At 38.9% G+C, this 19,422-nt stretch overlaps 1 protein-coding gene across 2 annotated transcripts in view; it reads right to left on the bottom strand.

Annotated features, from left to right (window-relative positions):
- Positions 1 to 400: 400 nt before the first annotated feature.
- Positions 401 to 19,422, bottom strand: part of TEK (TEK receptor tyrosine kinase) — a 42,713-nt gene continuing 23,691 nt past the window's right edge. For both annotated transcript variants that reach the window (XM_075740093.1, XM_075740094.1), the window contains 19 exons: positions 18,888 to 19,019; positions 17,541 to 17,681; positions 16,686 to 16,814; positions 15,355 to 15,509; positions 14,928 to 15,069; positions 14,383 to 14,544; positions 13,416 to 13,550; positions 12,370 to 12,663; positions 10,752 to 11,051; positions 10,101 to 10,258; positions 8,672 to 8,882; positions 7,617 to 7,727; positions 7,071 to 7,261; positions 6,582 to 6,695; positions 5,646 to 5,716; positions 5,001 to 5,041; positions 3,786 to 3,882; positions 3,213 to 3,312; positions 401 to 3,101 (listed from right to left, as the gene is read on the bottom strand). In XM_075740093.1, coding sequence (XP_075596208.1) covers positions 3,027 to 3,101; positions 3,213 to 3,312; positions 3,786 to 3,882; positions 5,001 to 5,041; positions 5,646 to 5,716; positions 6,582 to 6,695; positions 7,071 to 7,261; positions 7,617 to 7,727; positions 8,672 to 8,882; positions 10,101 to 10,258; positions 10,752 to 11,051; positions 12,370 to 12,663; positions 13,416 to 13,550; positions 14,383 to 14,544; positions 14,928 to 15,069; positions 15,355 to 15,509; positions 16,686 to 16,814; positions 17,541 to 17,681; positions 18,888 to 19,019 — 2,759 coding nt within the window. In that variant the 3' untranslated portion in view covers positions 401 to 3,026. The remainder of the gene's footprint in view (positions 3,102 to 3,212; positions 3,313 to 3,785; positions 3,883 to 5,000; positions 5,042 to 5,645; positions 5,717 to 6,581; positions 6,696 to 7,070; positions 7,262 to 7,616; positions 7,728 to 8,671; positions 8,883 to 10,100; positions 10,259 to 10,751; positions 11,052 to 12,369; positions 12,664 to 13,415; positions 13,551 to 14,382; positions 14,545 to 14,927; positions 15,070 to 15,354; positions 15,510 to 16,685; positions 16,815 to 17,540; positions 17,682 to 18,887; positions 19,020 to 19,422) is intronic.

The raw sequence follows: 19,422 nt of genomic DNA, 5'->3' as shown, positions 1-19,422 counted from the left end.
AAGTGCAGCCACTGGGTGGATTAGCTGAATTCAGACATCTCCAAGGTTAGTCACACCTTACTTTTCAGCCAATCAAGGTAAAGGTGCTTGTTTGGTATTTTTGTTACCCCTCCCCTCATGATGGTATCTAGTGAACCTCGCATTACACAAGCCAGTGATGTCTGTTTTCTTTTCTTAGTTTTCCTGTCAAGCACAGTGTTCTTCTGTAGCTCTTGAGTTTTGCTTGGACATAATGACTTTTGGTTTTTTGGTCTGCACTCAGACTGTTGAATAATCGGAGAGCTGTTGCACTAAATGAAAGTTGAGAATGGTGAGGGAGAAGTTTTGGGAAAGATGTGTGGAGGCTTTGCTTCTGCTTTTTTGTTCTTAAAGGCTCTGCTTCTCTGATTAAGTCTGGTAATTTCTTTTTCCACTATGGATAACACTTTACTGTAAGCAGTTACCTGCCATTCTGCATCACATACTCCTCAAAGCATGTCCAACTCCACTTGTCTGAAATGCTTCTTTTCTTTCCCGACCGAAAACTTAGTACTGAGTATGAGCTTGGTAACTGCATGTAAAAGAATATGCGAAAACTAATCCTGTGATATCAAAAAAGAACGTAGGGAATAGCTGATGGTTCTCTAAGCTTGTGCATGGATGTCAGCAGGTGTGAATAGCTGGAGGTGTATAAAGAGTGTGAGGACATGGGATATTTGGAATAAGGGAAAACTGTTGGCACTGGTAGCATTACGCTCTTGACAGCAGAAGACACTTGGGAAGCAGGGGACATAGGATCTGAATTATTGTGCTGTGGAAGGCAGAACATACAACCTGCTAATGGTTAAACTGAAAACCATTACACACCACCTACTGCCATAAATCAGGCTTTCCACCACTGGATACCAGACAGTAAAATTTAACTATTGAACCTGGGATACCCAGTGCACATTGCAAGCAGAGGAGCAATTTGTCTATCTGAGACCCTGACAGAACTAGTGGATGTTTTTAATAGCTGTAGTTCTGTGATGTATAGACTGAATACAGACATCTCAAGCTGTGTATTGGAGTTACTGTTTTCTTTTGTGTATTTTTTTTAAATGGCAATTTTAAAAAAAATTAAATTTTATTACAGTAGATTTGAAAGTTAATGCATGCCACAATGTTAAATGAAGATATGATGAACATTTATAAGGACACTTAAATGACCTTCAGCTAAATTTACAGTGATGTTCGACCACTTAAAATGCAGACAGTATTAAGACCTATTGGGTTGATGAATGATCCTGTCATTCTTTCCTTATGTGGCATATTGGTCCAAGTAAAAGCTTGCCACAGTAGAAGGGGTTCACATCAAGTAGCAGAATAGTCACTTGTGTCAGCTTGTTAGAGACAATAAGCTGGTTTGGACATGTGAAAAATTCTGTGCAGAAAGTGGAGCAGTTCCAGAAGTTGTTAGCTAGCTTTGCCTGGCAGCCTAGAAAAAACCTGTGGACGTCCATTCGTGTTCACTTCACTGACCTGTAGGAACCTAGTTGGACATAAAAATGCAATGCCCATGCTTCAAAATTCCCACCCAAGTAGTCTTTTATGAAAAATATAGTGGAGTTTGTTTCTCTTTTCCATTTTGGAGTTGTTCCTTGGTCTAGTGAATCTGTGCATTCTTTGTAAACTTGGATTGTAGCACCTGTACTTACAGTGGAACTTCTGCCTACCGCAAGGACACACAAGTGATCTCAGCACCTTTGTTTGTTGGCTTATTCCCTTTTAATAAGATCTTGGTGCTTCTCCTATTTGAGTCAGCCTGGTGTATGCCAGCAATGTTACGCTATCCTCTGCTGTGATTTCCCTGCCTTGTAATGAACCAAATACCCACTCACAAATTAAGTATCAAAAGGGGAAACATTTTTCTCTTTCTCTATCGTCTTCCCCCAAGTCTTGGGGGATCGCCTGATCCACCCAGCTGGAAAGTCACTGTGGTCTGATGGTCATTTATGAGCTGGTGAGTCACAGGGGGACGAGGGGAACTTATGTGCAAAGCATGAGGTTAGCTGGTACGTGAAGTCTGAATAGGGTAAGTCCACAGGATCCCACCTGGTTGACTTGATACATGCCTCTATTTGTCTAGCCTAAGGCTTAGAAGATCTTTCTGGCAGGCCAAATATCATTGTTTTGAAGTAATCCAGTACAGTATTTTTAAGAGGCCATACCACTGCATAAGGGATAAAATAAGCAAAAGTAAGCCCTGCTTGTATATAATAGGTAGTAATTTATAATTATGCAGTGAAATTATTAAATGAAATACAAATTGAATAAGCCTCATGTATATCCAGGCTAATTGTAAAAATATGTGGTATGTTCCTCAATCCTATGCTACATGATAATTGCTGTATGGCTGCCTCCAATAGCAAAAAAGACTTCAAAATATATTCATATTTTGCATATAGGCAAATAGTGACTTTTAAACTGGACAATGAAAGAGCAATAGCATGCATTACAAGTGTCAACAGAATTTTTGAACAGACTATTTCTACTAGCTCACTTTTACATTTAAATAGGAGTCTTAATAATTGGTGAGCATACTAGATTGACATCTGTTTGCAACTTCCATTGTTGTATTGAGCTTAGCATTTTTGTTTGAATCACAATGAAATGTCTGAAATACTGCTATAAGATACTGACTTTGATATCAGTAGCTCTTGGTAAGTATCAGAAATGTTTAAGATGGCAATACCTAATGGATTACAATAATTGTATGTATACACTATATCTGCATGACTAGGAAAAAAGAAAATCTTGCATATGAAACAGCAGATTTCATTACTTCAGTCTATTCCTACTCTGAACAGTATATACACTTCTACAGCCTGTGGAGGCAGAGGTTACTGTGTGATATACACATACATATCTGCAGTAAAACAGTATTACTGTATTATATACAGTTAGAGCTATACACAGTTCTACACAGCACATCACATTTTGGACTCCAGCAGATTAAGTTTTGGTTTTCTTCAATACATCATTGATGAATGAAGATTTCTCCTGTGTTAAGCAGCTTCTTCAGCGGAGCAATCAATGCCTGCGTAAGTAAACTTCTCGTATAGGGTCGTATTCACATAGGTCTGGGAAGGAAATAAACAGAAAGAGTGTGATGCAAGGTGCATTGCCTCAAGAATTCTAAACTACACTGAAATTATTCATGGCCTAATTGTTTTCTAGGGATTCATTCTTACCTTCCTTTCTTCTAACATCCTGTTCAGTGACACGAGTATCTGAGCAAATGATGGTCTTTCATATGGTTTCTCTCTCCAGCACTGTCTCATTAGGTCATACCTTTAAAAATCAAACACCAACATTCGACAGTTTAGATACATAGGTTAAAGCTACAAATTCATGTTTATTAAAAAATTGTGCATATTTAATTTTTCAAAGGAAAATGGATTTATACATAGCTGGAGTTACATTTTCCACAGCTGGTTGCTGTCTGAAAAGAGTTTTCTTTTTCTCTGGAATAATAAAAAAACTTACTTCGAGCTAAAGCCCAGACATGTTGTATAAAGAGCAGGGTATCTGGCAGGGGCAGAGCACGTGGGAAAGGGTTCATGGCAAATAACAGTGCATGCTGGGTACAAAAGGACTTAAGTAATTATTTCCACTTGTATAGCCTTTTAAATTTTTTTAATGTAATTTTTATGCTTTCCTGGAAAAAATTATGTTTGTTTTATTAGTTTCTTGTAGACATCTTATATTTCCTATAGCACATGTTACTCTGTTTCATTTTTTTTTTTGCTGAGGCAGTTACTTACACTTCATCATCACAGTTGAGAGGCTTTTCCAGTCTGTACCCTTGAGGCAGTTTTTCGTAGAGTTCTGCACATGTCATTCCACAATAAGGTGTTCCACCTAAAGCAGAGTTTAACCGTTGTCATGAACATAAGGGGGTTTGAATAAAAGAAAGTTTAATTTCATAGCAGAAATGAAAAAGAATGATTGACTCAGTAACAGGTGCATTAATCCAGCATTAGGGAATATTTTGCAAGCTACATTTTTGTTGTTGATGATTCCATACTGCTTAATGCACAGTATTGAAGAGAAAAATAAAAGTGAGTATAAACTTCTATCATCTGTGGGGCTGGTCTAAATTTCTGTACAACTCTGAGGGCCTACATCTGATTGTCTTTGAACTGGTTTTGCAATACCCTCAATGGCAGTAGGGAAGTCATTCCTTCATTAGCATGGTATTAATAAGCTCCGATATGGATTCATGGAGCTAATTCTGGCAGCTGGTTTTGCCCCTTTTTGCAGATGTTTGGTTGCTTAGACTTTTTTTTTCTACACTGCAGTGTGTTAGTTCCCATCCATATCTAGCGCAAACCCATTTATTAAGGAAAAATGGGAACGAATTAGCAAGAGTTCATGATTAGTCCAGTACCCAACATGTACCTCAGTCAGTATGCATCTCTTGGCCAGCAGACCATGGGGCACACTCCAAGGTAAATCATAAAGTCTGTGTAACACAGTCATTTTGAATGGTTTGAGGGTGTATTACATACATGATGAATAGAGGTGTGTTAACTCTAAATTTTATTTGAAGATTAATGTTCAAAATTTTCTTTGAGAATACTTCGAGTAGGAGATGTTTGTCACTCCACACCCTCCAAGTCATTAAAGTATGTCTTGATTTAAAATTCTAGAAGGCTGGGGAAAAGCCACCCATCAAACTCAAAACATAACGGATTAGGGCTATAAATCATGTGATATGCTGGATTTTATATTTAGATATGGCCTAGGTTTTATAGTGCAATGAACACATGGGCATTATGTTTTTATCATTTAGAATGATACCTGAATTGAAAATGTGACAATTGCATTTCCAAGTATACTGATGCTAAAATTCAGTAGAATGAAACAGAAAAAAAGTAAACTATGTTGCAAAGGAATAAATTTTTAATAGACTGAGTGAACAGAGCTGTCTTGGCTCAGCTTGGTTTATTTGTGCAGTATAAAATTCAGATACTTACCTAAACTAACAATTTCCCATAATAGGACACCGTATGACCATCTGCAACAGAGGGATATTATGGAGTGCAACAAGAATGCAAAGATTTCATATTATAAAATGGTAGATAGTTTTGCTAGTATTCAGAGAACACAGAGAAGTGTGATTCATTCTTTTATTTTTTTTTTATTAATTTTTGTATAATGATAGGGTTCGTAGAATCAGAAAGCAAGAGTGAGATCTTTAGCAAAATTAGTTCACTGTGAGCTGATCGACCAGTCGACCAGAGTCGTCCTTTACTAGACTGTGAGTTCTCAGCAAACAGTGCTATTACAGAATTGCTTTGCCAAATATCACTTCCAGTTTCCTGACTAAAATACTGAGTTCCTCTGGGTCTCCCAAGGATTCATCAGGTTTCTGCTTTCAAATGAGAAATATAGTTAAAGTAGTGACCCAAATCCACTTGTGAACACAGAACTTGTTCACACACTGATGATGCCATAAAATAACTTTTTTGTTGTGGGTGTTATTTTTGCTTCTGTTGCTCACTTATGCTGACACAGTTACTCAGTTTTCTTGAGAGGATGTCTCATCTTGGCTGTCAAACTTTCCTTGATATTGAAAAATATTTTTTTATTAAAAAAAGACCACTTAAAAACATACTTACACATCACTGTTTGTAGTGTAAACACTGTAATTCAAAGATTCAATTGCCATCCATCGCACTGGAAGCCGTCCCTGGAAATTATTTCATGAAAGTTTATCTGTTGGTGGTTGGGATAGCAATACTGCAATTTATACCCCAACAATTGTTCTGCGTGTTACCTTAAAGAAAACTGACTTCAGGCAAGTCAGCTTGGTCCAGTAAATAAGCTTATTTCTTTAAGTTGTGCCTTTACTTCTCAAAGGGACAGTTCACACTAAAGCCAATAGAAAATTTATCCAACCAGCATCAAGAGGAAATGGAAGTAATTCCTGAGTGATGTCTTACAATGCCTTTAACCAACCCTGTCACCTTGACCAGCTGGTGTTATTCCTGGTCTATGACTACATGATGCTTTTTACGTGTCTTTCAGATCTTCCAAAACATTAGCTTTGAACAGCTGCTTTTTCAGCTCACAGATCCTGTCATGCCTTGGATACCGTCTTGCTAGCTTTGGCCTCGTTCAATAGAATTAGACCAGCTTGCCTCAGCTGGACAAATTCTTGTATGAAATTATTATTTTCATAGCTGTACAGATCCACCCACATGCATATAACCTCTTCATATGTCAAATGTGTATTATATGGGGTTTTATAATACATTTTTACTAAATCTCATGACTGGCTGCAAAATTGGTTATTTTACTGCCATACATATTCATATAAATAATTTTCAATTACATTGTATATTATATTATAAACAGGCTATAAAATTGATTTAGAAGTAATGCATGTCTATTAAACACAACATAAATATTTATAATGTTAATATATAACATTTAACTAATCAGTTCTGTAGTACCCATGAGTTTGCATTTTTGTTTGTATGACAACACAGAGTAAGAAACAAGAAAAGAAAAAATTAGGAAAACAAACTCTATCAGTTTGCTTTGATCCTTACCATGGTCTTCTTAACATAAACTTCTTGGCCTCTTGATAAGCCAAAGTCAGCTATTTTTGCAACATAATTTTCTCCAACCAAGATGTTTCTTGCTGCCAAATCTCGATGAATAAACTAAAATTTAAAAAAATAAAAATAATGAAATCACTTCAGTATCTATGAACTTTACATGTATTATTTTGGTGATGTATTGAAAATTGCAAATAGTCAGAATAAGAACAAAACCCAAAACAAATGGCTAGGTGTGTCATTAACAAGAGCATTTTAAACTTTATCTGAAGATGAAAGCAGTTAATTACCACGTTGTCTGTAAGTTTTAATGCCTCTTCCTTAATTCACCATGACTATAGCGTTTGGTAAGGCTAAGTGAATACAACAAAATAAGACTACAGAAGCTAAAACTAAAACCTCATTTTGATTTCATTAAAAGGCATAGTCCCTGGAAAATTAATTTGGGTGCTTTCAGTGTGTAGAGGGTTGAAGACTGACCTGTTTCTGGCTCAAGTAGTCCATCCCTCTAGCAACGTCTGCCGCAAAATGCAGAAGTTGCTGAGAGGAAAGTGTAGATGCAGTACTGTTGGCAATAGCGAATGCTGGGTCTGTCTCTAGCACTCTGCTTTTCCGAAGGAAGTCCAGTAAATTTCCATGGGGGGCATATTCAATAGCAAGATAAAGATATCCTAATGAAACATCAGATAGTGAGCATATCACAAAATAGAAGATAGTCATTAATAGTATTTGGACACTTACACTGCTTTGAGTGAAAAAGAAACAAACATAAAACAGACTGGAGAGGAAATATCAAGCTTATTTCCTAGGTGCAGAGGAGAATTTAGAGCTATTGATGAACATAATTTCTGAAGGACTAATGTGGGCTTGTAGATCTAACACCAAGTTTACTTGGCTTTTTAACAAATGCTGCAGAAAGACCTGCTTATAAACTACTGTTTCTATGGAATGTTTGGGCTGTAGTGTGGGCTTTTTGGTTTTTTTCCAACTAGCTTTTAAAGTACATACAATCAAGAGTTATCTTACCCCGATGTTCACATGCTCCCAAAAGATTTATGATGTTGGGATGATGACCAAGTTTACAAAGAACTTCAAGTTCTCCAGCAAAGTCTCTGTGATCATCTTTTGAGGCATATTCTGAAAATCAAATAAGCATGCATTTATGTTTTCCTTTGAACTGAATTTATGACCATATTGTTGTTAATTATGAGGGCTCTGGGCTGGCTGGGGCACTACTGCTTCAGGCCCAATAGAAAGAGAAGAACTCTAGGACACATTAGTATTTACTGAAAAAAGTAGTATTTTTCCATCAAAGGAAAAAAAAAGAGAATCTACGTCTGTAGCAGCCATATGCAGAGAAAGAAAGCATCTTAATATACCACGTCATTTCTCTTATTATTTGAGAATGTAAAATGTCATAGCAGATCATACGAAAACTAACTGCCTAAAAATCTTTCCATGTGTGCTGTTGATTATTTCTGTCTGCATGCAGACCTTGGTTCTTCTTTAAATGATCATCATACTTAAGAGTGTCTCCCAGTTTGGCTAGATAATGATCTAGTGAATTGCAAGAAAATGTACATTCTTGTAGTATTCTATGGTAGTTCTCTCTGGAATGTGGCAGTCATGGCCAATGAGTACAAAGAAAATGAATGGTCCTCATAGTATGTATGTATACATATAGATGTATAGATACAGTTGTCTCTGAATGGCTAAGGTAAATCAAGATGAGCAAATGCTGTGCCCCAAGGCTAGCCTTGTGCTCCTCTCTCTATTAAAGGCATCTTTTAATGGCTCCCACTTTGCAGGTGAACTCATACATTAAGTTTGTACTGACCTATGAATTAAAAAATACATAATAGTTAATGATATTAATAGTTAGAAATATAAACCAACTTAACCATGCAGTCTTTGCCAGGGCACAAATCTTGGCTTAGTGACAGCTGATACAATTTCACCAGCAATTTGAATATTTATTTTAGGTTTAGGAGAGGGCTACTAAGCATTTCTTATGACAGAGAAACACTTGGAACAACCAACCAAGAAAAGTCTTTAGTCTCAGAGTCTCTGATGTTTACTACCTTTCATCCTTTTAATTGCAGCATCCATGCGTAAGCCATCTTTCTTAATGCGTGCTTTCAGGACTTGCCCAAAGTTACCTTCCCCAATCACATCTTGAAATTTTATGTCATTCCACTCAAGAACTGGATAAATGGTGGGATCTGGGCTGTTTTTGGCTTTCCTGCTCAGGGTGAGAGTTCCTGAGTTAAACTGTACAGCTGGCTCTTCTCTCTGTAACAGAGTTAAGCAAATGACGTATTAACTGTGATTTGTACTTTACAGACCAATGCTGTGATTGTCTCCCTGAATACATGTGTGCTGACTCGTATACACACACACACACACACAGAGCCTGATCCATCTCTTGCTAACGCAAGAGTGAGTACAGTAGACAGTTACACATACTTTATACACTAACTGCAACAAGCACTTCTGCACAGATCCACAAAATTAATTGGGCTCGTAATTTATGCAAAAGTACATTTGTAGACCTCAGCCTACTGAAGAGTGTTATAATCGTCTTGAAGGAGATGGACAAAAATAATTTGGTAAAACTGATCTCAAAACCAGTTTTAAGCCTCAGGTTTGAGATTTATCTTGTATTAGGCTTGATTAAATCCTGTGCTGATCAGGCTCAGTAGGAAGACTGAGGAAAGAAGCAGCAAGGACACAAAAGAGAGAGGAAATGATCTTCCTCCATACTTGAGGAGACATTTCTACTTCAATTACACATTCCTATGAAATACTTCTGTAAAAGTTTCAGGACAAGGAGCAGGAGCTATTCTGTGTGACCTGGGGACTGATCATCTTTTTGGATGAGCCCCCTGGCCGTCTGTTTGTGAAACAACCTATGCAGATCTGTATGGAGGAGCTCTTTGGCCCAGCTTCATTTTGCTTAAGAGGTTCCCCTCTGAAGTGAGAGAACAGCACTGGAAAGCACAGTGATAAAGAGACTACAGCAGGATACAAATACATATGGATGGATGGATAGATAGATGGATGTGATGTTACCACCTTCAGCAGTTTCCTCACAGTTAGAACTATGATACTGCCCTGGTGTGCTGTCCCCAAGTTGAAAAGCCACGATGGAGCAGTCGCTGATGCTCAAAAGCAATGTTAAAAAATGTAGTTTTCAAAATCAGGCACAACTTCACAGGCCTCCTCCATTCTGTCTGGCTCAGTACTTGTCATACACAGATGTGACAAGGCAGAAAAGGGAGAAGGATCAAAGGTGTGCATCTTTTTTTCAAGCCAGGTTGTCTCCCTCATAGCCTATAACTATGATTGCTTTAGCTCTGAGGTCACTAGGAGAGAAGCTTTACAACAACAGTGTTAACTGCATGCATGAAGACAGTATTTGGGAAGGCCAAGAAAAAGGAATTAGAAAAAAACAGAAAAGATGGGGCCAAAATTAATAACCACACTGACACAGGACAGCTGGAAACCTACCACCACGTTTTGGAAAGCCTGAGCCATTCGGCGCTGGAAGTTGGCTCGCTTTAACTGCAGCATGATGAGAAAGGCCAGGAGAATTGTTACACAGGTCATCCCTGCAGAGCCAAGGATAGCAATAAGGAGCATTTTTCCTCCTTTTGATTCATATGGAGCTGTTGAGGAAGCACATAAAGAGCTCATCATTTCCAGCTCATTCTGAAAGAGCCCTGAATAATGTATAGCTAAATACTCCTGTCTTGTAAAGCATATAAAGACATAGAGATACAGCCCTTTGTTTTCCAAAAATGTCACAGACATTGGACGCTCTGATTTTCAGATGTATGAGCACCTGCAGGTCCTGCTGAATTCAGGCAGAGCAGACCTAAGGTCACATTCAGTGATCTAACAGTCTTATTATACGCAGCTCCTTTAATTTATGAGCAGTTGGGCACTTTCTGGTAGATACACACAAATGTTGCGTGTTGTCACTTCACAGATGCCATGCAGTGAACTGAGAATCAAATTTTGATGATGCTGTGTTTTGTGTCAAAATTAAGAGCAAAAGAAAACTAATATTAAAAAAATAATATTATGAGTTTGCCTTAGCTAACTAGTTTATACCACCGGCCCTGGTTTGTGCAAGTCCAGCATGCTGGAATAACCAACCTTTGGTTTCTGGAAGAGTCTTCAGTTCAAATGATGTGTTTGGGTTGCTCAAGCCAATGTTGTTCTGAGCATTAATCTGAACCTGGTACACAGTGTTTGGCTCAAGGCCCTTGAGATGGTATTGAGTTATGCTGGTGTTCTTTATGATAATATCAATGTGGTTGTACTCAGCCTTGCCATAAATTTTGTAGCTGATGATGATGGAGGAGATGGAATGACCCTCAGCAGTTGTCCAAGAGATGACTGAAGATGTGTCTGTGGTGTTAGAAAACCTGATGTTGTACGGTGCAGGAGGGATTCCTGAGAACAAACACAGATACAAAGCGTTGGAGTGTACATCCACCTCTTTCTCCTTCCTGCAGTGAGACACTTTCCTTGGTGCTTTTGCTGTGCTAAGCAGAAGCAGAATTTTGTTGACGAGCTATGGTAACTGAATGCAATAGTTTTGTGAACTTGTGCTGCCACCCATGTTGCAGTACTCCATACTCCCAGCAGAGGTTGGGAGTGGCATTCAGTGTACTCCTGTCCTTAGATGAAGATAGAAAGCTCTGAGCTGTATGCAAGGACAACATGATCGCTTTCAAATTAATGCAGAAAGGGTTAATTTCCTTCTATACTGAATTATCATCCCCACGTGATTCCCAGGTCCCATACTTTCACTGCTGCAGGAAGAAATTCCCTCTCAGGATACAGGCTGTTAGAAAGAAGGGAAATGGATACCAACATTTCCACAATTGTCATCAGAAAACCACCAGCAGGGGTGAGTGCTGGACTTGTGGACACACCCATGGCTACTAAGCTAAGTACCTTCTCCTGGAAAACAGTACCCTTACATTTTCCTTAGCGCAGTTTGGTGTCAGAGCTCAGAAAACTGCAGTGTCCCATGACAGCCATTGATACTTCTGTTAATACATGTAGGATCTCAGTGAGGGCCTTCCTCAGATAACCTGTAAGGGGGAAGAAGCCCACTTTTCCAGTGTGTGGTATGGGCAGGGGCACCCATCAGCTATTCAGATGGACGTCTATTCAGGTGGTACTTCATTCAGATAGGGCATTTGTTGTGGCATTATGAAAGGACATTACTCGGGCTCAGGGAATTCAAAGGCGGTCATTGGTCCTCAGTGTAGCATGCTTAACTACTCTTTGCTCACAGGGGTTTTACCTTGCATTGTATCTTCTCTTCATTCTCTAAATGCTGACTATTTCTGTATTGACATAGCTCAATTTCAGAGTCTGAGTGGTTTGGGTTTTTTTGAGTAACAAAAGAGCTTTGAGTAGGGAACCCTGTGGGTTCATCGGTATGAGGAGGAAAAAATTGCTATGTAACTCAGAAGCATGATTTGCACTGAAATGAAGATGTGCATTCCCAAGCTTTTAATTTGTTTTTTCCATATTTTTTTTTATCTCATTATTAGTTCCTCATCATTTCCAGCATAAGAATTTCTTTAGAAACTGAACTATCTTCATAATAATAGTAATAACAAACACAAGTGATCATCAGGAACTCAGTGTTACCAGAATAAAGGATTACACTTAAAGTAGTCATTAAGTGACAGTGAGTCTGATCACTGGGGAAAACAGGATGTATTAAACAGAAGGATGTGAATCAGCTACTTACTGTCACTGAAAGTCCATGCATACAGATAGTTGCTCCATTCTCCTTGGGACCTGGTGTTCACCCGTACCCTGCACATGTATTGCTGTCTAGGCTCAAGATCTTTAATGATCAGGTTGGACATATTTCCTGGCACTTGAGTAATAACACTGCTCTCATCACCGTTGTCATTCACACTCTTCCTTTCCACTTCAACACGAATGTCGTCCTCTGTCCTCAGTGTTAAAGGATGCCATGACAAATTCAGTGATGTCATACTTTTTGGAAAGAGGGTGAGACCTTCTGGTGGAGGAAGACCTTGGAAAAGCCACAGTGAACAAGGAACAACATTTCATGTCTGGTATGCAAGCTAAAATAGGGGTATCGGTTATTGCCAGCCAGGAAAAGCTTGGAGTGACAAAGGGTAATTCTCCCCACCACACCACCCAGTTCAGCAGGAATTACATCTAAGAGGTGTTGATAGTCTCAAAGTATCTTAACAACGGCTGCTGTGTCAACAAAAAGGTTCTTCACTGAGATGGTGTTGCAAATGCACTTTTTAGATGTCAGAAACCAGCTCTTTGCTTTCATGTTAGATAGTTCCTGGTGCAATCCTTTTATTTTATTTCCGTATTCAGTTTGGGCTGTATCCTGAGTGGACTAAAAGCTTTTTTGCTTGTTCAGGCATCTTCATTTTGAAAGTAAACTGATCTAATACTAAGAGAAAGGACTGATTTGGTATTAGGAGGAAGGACTGACATGGAAAAGAAGTGATTTTTATCTCCAACTCCGCTGCATAGCCAGCCAAAATATGTAAATTTTCCTTTCCCATATCCCCAACTCTAAATAAGGAACAATAATAGCTTTGCCTTTTTCTGGTTTTCTTCACCTCTGATTTTTTTTTCTTCTTTTTTTTTTCTTTGCCTAAGATTATTTTGAAAGACTGAACATAGTTTTCATATCCAGGCTTCTTTGCTCAAATGAAAGTGCTGTGGCAGAGATCAGGGAACAGAACACAGAGAAAAACAGCTGAAACAGCCCTTTTGTGAAAAGCCAAAATGATGACTTACCAAGCGCAGCTGTTGTGAAGCTAGCCTGTGGTCCAGGATGGCCTTCCCCACCTTCCCCTTGCCGACTCAGCTGAACACAGAACTGATACTCTGTTTTTGGTTCCAGATTGTCCAGTCTTTTGGTTGTGCCTTTCACTGACAATGAAAGGAGAAAGTAAAGCCATAGCCCATGCTGAAAAATGTTAAGGAAGAAAAAGTTTGGAAAATATTCCTGAACCACTAACCATGGAAGATTAAGATACTCGGGTTCTTCTTCCATTCCTGATTCACTAGGACTAACTATTTAGAAATAAAAAATACTTATTTTTAAGTTGAGCTCCAACCCAGCCTAACAGATGTTTCCATCTGCCCTTCCTTCAAGGATAGAACAAGACTAGTTGCTTAGGCAGTAGGCATTGTATATCCAGATGTTGGATTATCTTGAATTAGTAACAACAGTTGGTTGTTACTTCTTAAAGTTCATGTAATGTTTCCTATAATATTTTAGGCCTTTTGTAAAATGTTAAAACAGGGTTGGAAGAGGTCACCTCACTCACAAGCAAGTTTCATTTTGCCCATACCATTCCTGATAAATATTAGGTAAGATATTTGTCTCACCAGAGGGCACAATAGACACAAAGGGAGATTGTAGATGCTCCAGGATGTCTCTATACTTCTCGCTACTTTTGAAAACCTACTATTTACGTGGGAGTTTTCAAGAGCTGGGTCTAAGATGAGTACTGTTTATCTTAAGGAAGGAGGGGGGAGTCTTTGATTACTGAAAACTGAATACACACTTTTGACTACTGTTGGTGTACCACAGCTACATTAGCATTATACAGTGATAAACAGTCACGCATGCAATCATAAAAGATTCAACTTTTATGTGTTGCAGAGTCTTCTGAGTCAAGTCAAGAGCAGACACCACATCAAGTTTCAGCATGCAGCTGAAGTTTGTGTTTAAGGGAATTAAAAAACATCCTCTTACCTTCCACAGACATCCAGGACTGATAACGTTTTGCTGGCTTGTACAGGAGTTTTGTTGACACAACAGGTCCATCTCCAAGATGTAACTCAGCATTGATATCAATTATGAGAAAATTATGTCCACTGTCTGTCAGCCTTGGGGCATACTGTGGCACAGGAGGAACTGAGCAAGAACGCAAGTATTAAACCAGCCTTTTAATTCCCTATATCAGTAAAACTCTGGTATCTTCCTAGATCCACAGGTAAACAGGACATTTTCTTCAAAAGTCTTGCAAAGTAGACAGGGATTTACAACCCAAACCTGACAGCTCAGATCATTCAACAAAAACCCTTGGGTTTTCTTCTAATCCTTAACATAACACTTATTTTTTCAATACACATAATTAGTATGTTGCTTATAAAGGTTTTCTGTTCATATTCTGGCTGTAGATATTCCTGCAGGCATTATCCTGCAGTACAGAGAACAGAAAGCTCTGGCATGTTAGATTATATAGCTGCCCTTAAAAGCAGAGAGGAAAAGATGTTTGAAGAGATTCATGTTTTTACCTTTGACTGTAACTTGAAATGGTTTCTCTGCCATTCCAGCTACTGTCTGCACACTGCAGACCCAGGTTCCTGTATCACGGGGCTGGATTCGATTAATCGTAAACATGGCTTCAGAGCGATTACTGGTAACAGTTAGGGCAGGCTGAAATGACAAAAGACATACAGGGCCTGAAAAATGTGGGTATCTAGGAATATTCCCATGACACTTTCTCACAGTTTAGGAACTCATCTAGAGTTTAGTTATATCAATAGAAAGGATCTACAATGGTCAATGCCATAGTTTCGTATGTGCTCCAGCTCATGAGGTATCTCAGAATATCATAATTTCACATTATACTTGAAAAGCATAGTGTGCGTTAACTACTGATAAAGTCAATATAAACATCAGAAATAACTGGAAGTTATAGGAAATTAATCAGGAGCCTACCCTTAGGACAGTTCCGTCTTGCTTCAAAAGTTTAAATTCTTCAGATTTAGGAAGTGGCATCCCAGTTGCTATACAAAAAGGCTTGAACTCGACGCCAGAATTGAGTTCTACAGGATCTAGTAAGTTTTCTATCTGAGGTGAAAGATCTGCTGAACCTACAGAATATATATAGTATTTTAATGTCAGCCTTCAAACAGAACTTTAAAAAGGCAGCACCAAAACAGGTTGAGGCATATAATGAGCATAGCCAGCATAGGTGTCTGGTTGTTCCGTTACTCATGGGGGCATATAGAATCATAGAATCACAGAATCACAGAATGGTTTGGGTTGGAAGGGACCTTAAAGACCATCTAGTTCCAACCCCCCTGCAATGGGCACGGACACCCTCCACTAGACCCATATGCAAGGGTCATGCTTCCCAAAGTCAGCACTGTGACATCAGTGTAAATGTCCGTGAGAAGGTACAAGCCCTGTCTCCACTCTTTCTTTTCCCCTCAGCTCATCTCCTCTCTCCTCTCTTTCTCGCTGAAATTCTAAGCACTGACAGTCTATCTATGGCAAAATTGTGCACACATTTTGTACTGAATGTGCAGTATCTATTTGCTCCCCATTTTGCCTGTTTGTAAGTGCAGTCAGACCACAATGGTATAGTTTGGCTGGCTGGATCACAGTCTTATTTCTCTGCTTCTTTTTGCATTTGGAAGCTTTTATAAGTTAACAGTAGATTTCTCACTTTATGTATCAGGCAGAAATAATAGATGCTGAGTGCATCTTATAAAATACTATGTGCGAAACCTTGCTTGAATCCAAAGAGATTCTTTCTGAATGAGGTATGTTCAGCTCCGCAAGCTTAACTCTCTCTCAGAGAGACAGGTGTTTTAAACTCTGGGGTTGTCTTGCTGACTCAGTCACCAATTTCAGATCATGAGGCACATGATATAGGAGCATATGCAGATGAGTAAGAGGTAGGTAGGTAATGGTAAAGTACCATCAATCTACCCAAAAGCTGATCATGCAGGTAGGATGTGCGGCTTCTGTCAGTAATTGATATTAAGGTCAGTGTCAAATCCTATGCAGTGAGGTTTGCAAATCTACCTCTAACGGAAGCAAAATCAGATGAAATGGTAGCATACCAGCCTGCTAAATGCAGCATATGGGGCAGAGGCCTAAAAACACTACATTGCAATAAAGACGTACAGAAGTGTCTGGGTCCTGGGAATGTAATTGGCAGAGCAAGGATACCAGCCTGGAGTGGAAATGCTGTACCAGCATGAAGATCTGTTTCAGTTACACTGGGAAAAGCCATTTACTACCGTGTTACCTTGCTTTACCTTCTTTTTCACATTGCAGACCATGCCATCCAAGGGAGCAGATGCAGCCCTTAAATCTGTCGCATGTCCCTCGATTGTGGCAATTACATTTGAGTTTGCAATCTGACCCATAAAAACCAGGTTTGCATTCTGCAAGTACATATGTTTCCAGTTAGTGTAAAGGTACTAGAAAATGTCTTCCATTAATTTTCAATCTCATGTATCAATTCTCCAGTCGGGTTTAGTTCCCTCAGTTGGGTTGAGTTTAAAACTATATGTGTTGGCACTAAATCATCTACAGAGCATCCTGAGAACACATTAACATCAAAAAAATAGAGCACATTTGTGTCCACGCCTGTCATTTGTAGACTAGATGCCAATGTGGAAGTTTCTTCAATCATCTCCACTGTTCTTCCACTTGCACTGTGGTAGTGTCCAAAGGTTTCACTGGAGTTATGTCATGATTGAACAAGATGGCACATATTCATAAAAGAAGATGTGCCTCATCTGTCCCAGAGAGATTGCAGTCTAATTGAAGTAAACAATGCTCAGTATTGCTCAGCAATGGCTATATGTTTGGCATTGAATTGCTTAGTTTGACTTGTAGAAATACAGCAGGACTGTAGCTTTTAAAGGATTTTTAATGTCTCAGTAGAACATCAATTCATTCTGCAGAATAATTTAAATATTTTTTAACTTTACTGTGTCCTTTTTCTGAGAATATGACATGGCCCTCTGAGATGAGTAACTATTACTATCCCTCTGTTACCGAATGTAAAAAAATCCTGTCTTTTAGTCCTTGCTGCTCACTTCTGTATTTCCTATATGTGTAGCACACTAAGGAGTCTTCACCATTCCTCATATTTTTTACTATACCTTTATCACATTCCAGTCCCATCCATCCTGTGGCGCAAGAACAACCATATGGATCTGGTAGACAGAACATATAGTTTCTGCAGCCATAGTTTTCTTTACAGCTCTCTTCACACGTTTTGCCAAATGTATTGGCTCCACAAGCTATATTGAAGGGAAAGAGGGAAAGAACACCCCAATAGCATTAAGTCCACAAAAGAGCTAATGCTTCTAATGATACAGCTTTAGACAAGAAAAAACATGAATTACAATTTAAAAAAATAGCATTTTTACCATTCAGATACCAGATATAGTAACATCTGTAACTGCTTTAAGCCATGGCTGCACTAATGGTGAACTTCAGGCAGCAGAAACAAGCATAACTTTCTCCCATGTGAGGATACATCAGCAAAGCACCCATTGCTTTGGGTATTGCTGGAGACAGCAATATTATTCAGCAATAAAACCTCTTTATAAGCCTTTTAATATGGACAAATAGCGCCATGAAAACCAAATATTCTTCTTAGAGGTCAGTGCATATGAAACTGCCAAGCTCTAGGTTTTGCTTTTCTGATATGATCAGTGCTACATTAGAGTAGTTCAGATATCAACTGCGCCAATAGCTTAGCTCTAGTATTTGCAGCACTGCAATTCAGTCAGAATATTAGGATACATATTTAGCATTGGACCCAAAAGTTGCTTGGAGAGATCAGAGCAATGGGATGCCTGCTGTAATTATTCCAGAATCCAAACTAATTGTCACAGGCATGAATATGCACAGACAGACATATACTGTTCTACTGATACGCCCCTACAGAGACAAATCACAGACAAATCACTCTGTGAGCATGCTAGCAGCGTGTTCAGAAGTAGCCAGGGATTCTCTAACACAGGGCTTCATTTCCCAGCGCCAGTGTATCCTTAAGATCTCCTATTCTATCATCTATTTAACAGTCAGTCAGTAGCTTCAAGCATACTGATTTCAGGGGAATCATAGAACAGCCCAGGCTGGAAGGGATCTCAAAAGATCATCTGGTCCAGCCTCTTGTGGGAAAAGGAGTCTAGAAGAGATTATCTGGCACACCTTCCCAAGTGCATATTGATCAAGAAGAGTTGGAAACATTCATCTTCCCCAGCAAAATAACCCCTACTAGGAAAAGAGGGGGAGAAGTTAAATCACAACTACAAGAGCAGCCTTTCTAATTCAGAGTTCATCTCACACAACACTGCTGTCTCCAGCACAGGCTGTAAATGCTATAGCTATAAAGAGTAAAACAAGGCTACTCCATTTGATGCTTCTCCCAATAAAGTGCCAGCTTCTGCTACTGAGAACAAATTAATAAACAATCTGTGAAAATAGTATTTGCTTACCTTTCTCACATGTTTTTCCCATAAAACCTGGAGGACAGATGCATTCCCCAGTATCTTCATGACAAATGCCATTGTTCATGCAGGAAGGGCAGTGGGAGCTACAGGAAGGGCCCCATTTCTGCGCCTCACATCCTTTTATGCAGAAATATAATGACATATTTGTTGTCTTCTTATTCAGTAACCAATCAAGCAGTAAAATTATTTTTAATTAAGACAAACAGTAAAATACCTAAAAAAACGATCCATATGGTCCCCCTAAGCCTGCACCAACTGACCTGATGTAAGGAATCACTTTTTTCATTATGGAAGTGCCCTTAATCTGGAGCAGAACTGCTGCATAGTACAGAGTAATGCTACGTAACATCTTCAAGGAAAGAACTGAAAAAGTCTTCCATTTTTGAAACTAGAGATAGATGGTTTAGTTTGGAAGTTGACAAACATGTTATTTGTTAAGATTTCTCTTCTTGTAGCAAGGATCTGAGACAGACAGAAAGTCCAGGCTTCACCTGGAGCTGGCTGTACTGGTTGTAAGCCA

This window comes from Balearica regulorum, chromosome Z, assembly GCF_011004875.1.
Source record: "Balearica regulorum gibbericeps isolate bBalReg1 chromosome Z, bBalReg1.pri, whole genome shotgun sequence".
Lineage (NCBI taxonomy): Eukaryota > Metazoa > Chordata > Aves > Gruiformes > Gruidae > Balearica > Balearica regulorum.
The sequence above is the reverse complement of the archived record's forward strand: the minus strand, read 5'-3'. Positions and strand labels throughout refer to the sequence as shown.